The 5173-nt window shown below is 43.7% G+C and overlaps 1 protein-coding gene across 2 annotated transcripts in view; it reads right to left on the reverse strand.

Annotated features, from left to right (window-relative positions):
- The window catches only part of iffo1a (intermediate filament family orphan 1a), a 17489-nt gene extending 13317 nt beyond the window's left edge, over window positions 1-4172 (reverse strand). For both annotated transcript variants that reach the window (XM_035682056.1, XM_035682055.1), the window contains exon 1: window positions 2633-4172. In XM_035682056.1, coding sequence (XP_035537949.1) covers window positions 2633-3597 — 965 coding nt within the window. In that variant the 5' untranslated portion in view covers window positions 3598-4172. The remainder of the gene's footprint in view (window positions 1-2632) is intronic.
- Between the last annotated feature and the right edge of the window lie 1001 nt (window positions 4173-5173).

Consider the following 5173-nt stretch of genomic DNA (forward strand, 5'->3'; position numbering starts at 1 on the left):
GATCCACAGTGGATACACTGGACAAAGAGTGGGGAGACAACATCCAGTGTCTGTGTGTGTGGAGGTATGAGAGAGAGAGAGAGAGAGACGGGGAGGGAGAGAGAGGGAGGCAGAGGGTAAAAAATAAAATGAGAGGAGACAGAGGAGCGATGGCAGACTGGGTGACATCACTGTTGGCGGTCACAGGCCAGTGCTGCATTGCAGGTACCGGGACAATACCCAGCAAGGAAGAGGAGGAGGGGAAGGGAAAGAAAGAAAAGAGGAAGAGAGAGACAGAAAGAGACTAAATGAAAAAGACCAGGAAAGAAAGGAGGGGGGAGATGGGAGACAACAATGTGAGAGGAAAACAACAGCTCATGTTAAGCTTTTCCCCAGACACTTCCTCCCTTCAGACGCACAGGCAGCCAAACATTCACAGTTACAGTTTAACCTTACTGGAAGATCTGGGAGATAGTTTCCCCTCACTGTAAATTTCCATTTCAAAGTTTTCTTTTAATTTAATTCAATATTCCTCAACAAAGCATAAAAAGCATTTTAGTTTCTGTTAGGAACTGTCTGAGGCTGGTGAGGGGCATTTTGGGTACTTAGGTCCTCACTACTGCCCTGCATAGAAACACAGAAAGCTCCTGGATCATTTAAGAATATAGGTTTATGTTTCTGAGTGTTTTAATCATTTAACTTTGTTTCTGAGGAACACTACTGGAGAAAACCCATCAGTTTCTTCAAAAGATTTAAAGTGCTGATTGTTTTTTAATCAGGTTTTCACCGCTAGCAGAATTAAGCTCTCTGATTGGATGTTTCTTTCTAAAATGCACCACAGTTGACTTCTCTCCTTAGCTTTTCATGTCCACAAGCTTGTACTTCTGACTTTTTACATCATCAAAGCCTTGAAGTGCTCCAACTATCAGTCATTTTGACATGGTCTCTAAAATCATCCTCCCACTTGGTAAGTCTATGGTTTCATGTTGTGGAATAAAAACTACAGCACACAACTGTAAACATCTGAACCACTTCAAGCTCACGTTCATAGCCTTCGAAAAAATGTAAAACTTGAATGCAGTTAAATGTAAATGACAAGCACAGCAACACACAGGTCAGAGAGTGAGTTGTTGCTGTTAAGTAAAACATCCTGCTGCTTCTGAAATCGATGTGACTGAAGGTTTGTCCTGCAGAGGCGTCCTGCCTCAGCACGCTGAAGCACAAAGTGGCGAGGTCAGTGATTTTTAGCATAAAGCAGCAGTGGGAGAATGTGTGTTAATGTGTGTCAGTGTACGAGTTGGGGACAGGTCAGTGCTGACAAAAAGCTGCATGCTGAGCAAAACCCTCTCACAGACAAGATAAAGGTTTTTTTACACACTCATTTTTCTTCTGCTGCTTTAAAGTAACATAAATGCTGTCATTAATGTCCTGACGTTTAACACCTTTGTTTCTTTTATATGCTGTTCCTTAAACCAATCGTGTAAGATCCTGCTTTAAAACGGAAAAATTAGAAACTCACAGGTGATGAAGGTCACAAAAAAAGAAAGAATTCAATAACTACAGGGTTAAAGCTCTAGAAACAACAATCATAAAGTCATATCCAAGTTCAATTGAGAAACAGATGAACAGATCAATAGAGAATTAAACACCAGGGAAATAAAAGGTCCCTCTCACATCGATCCACAAAGGAATATACTTCCAGTTTGTTTTTATGACATTGAGCTCTTGTTCCCATAATGCACTTTGCTTCACTTTGCAAGTCGCTTTGGACAAAATCATCTGCCAAATGAGTCACGTAATGTAAAAAAAAAAAACATCCTGTAAAGCAAATCTTACCATAAAGCTGTCCTGCTCATTGATTTGCAACACTGCCCTCAATGACCTGATACAGGCAGAGACATTACAGTGATCACTGCCTCAGCATTAACTGTGTGGCTCAACTCTGCTGTCAGGCTTCAGCTTTAAAGAGAGATAAATTAATAAAACCTTCAGTGCCTGAATACTCAATATTACTGACTGCTCACACAATCATCATAATGCAATCTGACACTTTGTTTTGTTGCTTTTTCCTGTTGAAAACTCATCCCAACACCTATTTGACATAACACTTACTACACAGCAGGGCTCAAAGAAGATATCCTTTTGCATATAGAAATTATTAAACATCAGCGACTGTATGTATTGTAACATACAGCTCCAGGACGCAGCCAAAACCTTCCATTTTGATTCCTCTATCTCTGAATGTGTGTGTCATCCAGGTGCTGGCCAATATTTCAGTTATCATGGTTTTGTTGACGGCATGATGACAATATGATCACAATATGTTATTATTTCACTAAATGTCGCTCTTTAAATGAATGATTTCAAGCAAATTCACAAGTTTATGTGAATGTGATGTGTTTTTAAGTCATTTTGCTGTATATAAATATCAGTAAAATATTCTTTTTATGGTGATACTGTCAGCCACACTGAGCAGCACTGGGATATCCTTCCTTAATAAGTTGCTCACCCTGACAAGAATAAACCTCTGCAGGAAACACACACACACACAACAAACAGTGCACATACAATCAGAAACCAGGCACTTGAACGCCACACTGTGCGCATTAGAACCGGTAACCTTTTATAAAGTGCAGATCAAAACAGCCCTTACCTCCTCTTGTACTCGTCTCTCTCTCTCTTCACCTTGGCCAGCACGTTGTACAGGGCCCTGATCTCAGGTGTGATGGTGTCGATCTGGACCCCGACACCGTCCGGGTGCGTCCAGGAGACTCCGGGGCCCGTGACGCACGACTCCCTCCCGGTGCCGAACCTGCGGGTATGGTTGAAGGACCAGATCGTCCCCGGGAGGAAGCGCGGGGGAGGAGGGGGGATGTTGTTGGTGTTGGTCCCGGCGTGCGAGGCGTACCTCTCGTTGATGTTGGTGATGGTTTTGGACGGGTCGGTGGGACTCAGGGCCGGGCTGATGGATGTGGTGAGGTTGGAGTTTGAATCCGTGATCGGGTTGAGGTTGTTCCCCAGCAGGTATTTGTTGTCAAAAAGAGGAGGAGGGTTCAGGGTCGGAGAGAGGAGGCCGCCGGGCAGGTAGGCCGAGTTGTTGGCGTTGTGGAGAGGGATGAGGCCCGGTCTGGATGGAATAGGCCCAATAAATCCAGTCTGGACCCCCATCTCTTTGGTCAGCGGCTTCTGGTGGGCTTCCCCTGCGCAGTTCTCCTCCAGAGCCTGCTGCAGCTGCTTCTCCAACACCTTGTTCCTGCGCTCCAGCTCGTGCACTTTGGCCAGAAAGCAGCGGAAGCGCAGGTTCAGGGTCTTCAGGACGCTGATGTTGGATCCCAGGTCGTTGCGCAGTGCCGTGGCCGCCGGGGGCACGCGGTGCAGGGGGCTGCTCAGGTGCAGGTAGGCGAGGCCCGATGGCGGCAGGGCGCCCAGGTCCAGCCCGGACAACCCATCGGGGCCGAACCCGCCGTGGTCCCCCAGGAAGTATCCCGGCTCCGGGATGGCAGAGTCGTTCTGACCCGTCATCTGGTGGTGGTGCTGCTGCGGGGCCAGAAAGCCACTCTCCCCGAGAACCGGATTCATGCTCGAATAGGAAAATCTGAAGTGCTCGAAATCAGGCATGAACCCAGACTTCTTTATGTTCAACACGGCAGGTAATTCCGTATAGTCGTCTATTATTGTCCAGAACCGGAATCGGGCCCAGCAGCCTCGCTTTAGAGTCCTCCTCCTGGTTTCACCCGAGGATCACCTTTATGCAGAAGAGCTGTGAGCTGGTCAGATGTGCAGTGTGAGGAGGATGCTTTACAGGCCTGAAGTCGCAGCAGAATAACAAACTCCCACTGGGATACTATAGTAAACACATGCTCATACGCTATGCGGAATATAAAAAAATAAATAACATAAAGTACCACAAGGTGCCTCTAAACTCGCAGACACACAGCTGGTCCCTGCAGCAAAATTACATTACCGAGTTCACTTAAACGCAGGAGCAATTTCAAGACGCGCACCGGTCCTAAAATGTTTATTCTAAGCCTTAGAATAAAGCGACGGACGTATTCTGTAGCTTCAACGCAGATTTAAGCACCATACCTGGTAGTCAGAGGAGGAAAAGGCTAACTTTGGCACCAGATAGTGAGGTTAAACGGGTCCAAGCAGAGTGTCGAGAAGCGGTGCAGCAGAGCTCCGGGATAAACACACTGAATGACTGCGGCGTTCACTGACCGTACTGACGGTGATAGAGGAGCACCGGCGGTCTGTGAGCGCTACCGTAGTGAGCACAGTAGAGGCGCACCTGTGCTTTAAAACGTCCTGGAGTCAGCCAACATAGAGCTAACATTAGATAACAAAAGCGTTTTGAAATATAATATAATCCTTTTTCTAACAGATACAAACAATATATACATGTACAAGTTTGGATTTTCTTATTCTTATTTTCTTATTGTCTGGGAGTTAGTTTGACTTCACTTTCAAAATGAAGATGGTTTATAATTGGCAAGAAGGATCAAATTGATGATATAATATTGATTTCTTTTGGTAGAGAGGTAAGAAAAAAAAATATTGTAAAAAAACAATATACTGGGAAATAAAAGCACAAATATTTTTCCAAAAAGAACAAGAATGGGAACAAGACCGTGAAATGATTAATCTTCTGGAGCCAGTTGACAAAATGAGCATGTTACATCAATGTCCTTTTTATATCTTTGTAAAATTCATTTGGAGGGATAAAAGTCATTATTTATTTTATAGGACACTATAAAATACAGCCCAGGTCTGGGTGGAGGCCGATGGTGGCTAACAGGTAAACATACAAACAAAAAAAGCTTTTAAATGTGTAACTATTGTAAGCTTCACAATATACGTTTTTAATTTTTTATTATTTATATTTTATTTTTTATCACCTTTAGTCCCCCGGCTGTAACATTTTTGAACTTACTTCATTAAAGTTTATTTTTATATCGAAGCACTATGGTGCTGCAGAGATGCATAAATCTTGTTCTTCAGATCAGATTTAGGTGTTTGTTTGGGACAGCCATCATGATTTAATTGGTTTTTTTAGTAAAAAAAAAAATTCTGATGCAAAAATAATCACTAATGCAAAGAAATGGCAATATGATGTTTTCACCCTATCATGCAGCCCTAGGTGAGACCTGTATATGACTATGAGTGAGACTACAACAGATAAATACTCTGCAGTTGT

This window comes from Morone saxatilis, unplaced genomic scaffold, assembly GCF_004916995.1.
Source record: "Morone saxatilis isolate NCDOM2014 unplaced genomic scaffold, NCSU_SB_2.0 Contig9, whole genome shotgun sequence".
NCBI lineage: Eukaryota > Metazoa > Chordata > Actinopteri > Moronidae > Morone > Morone saxatilis.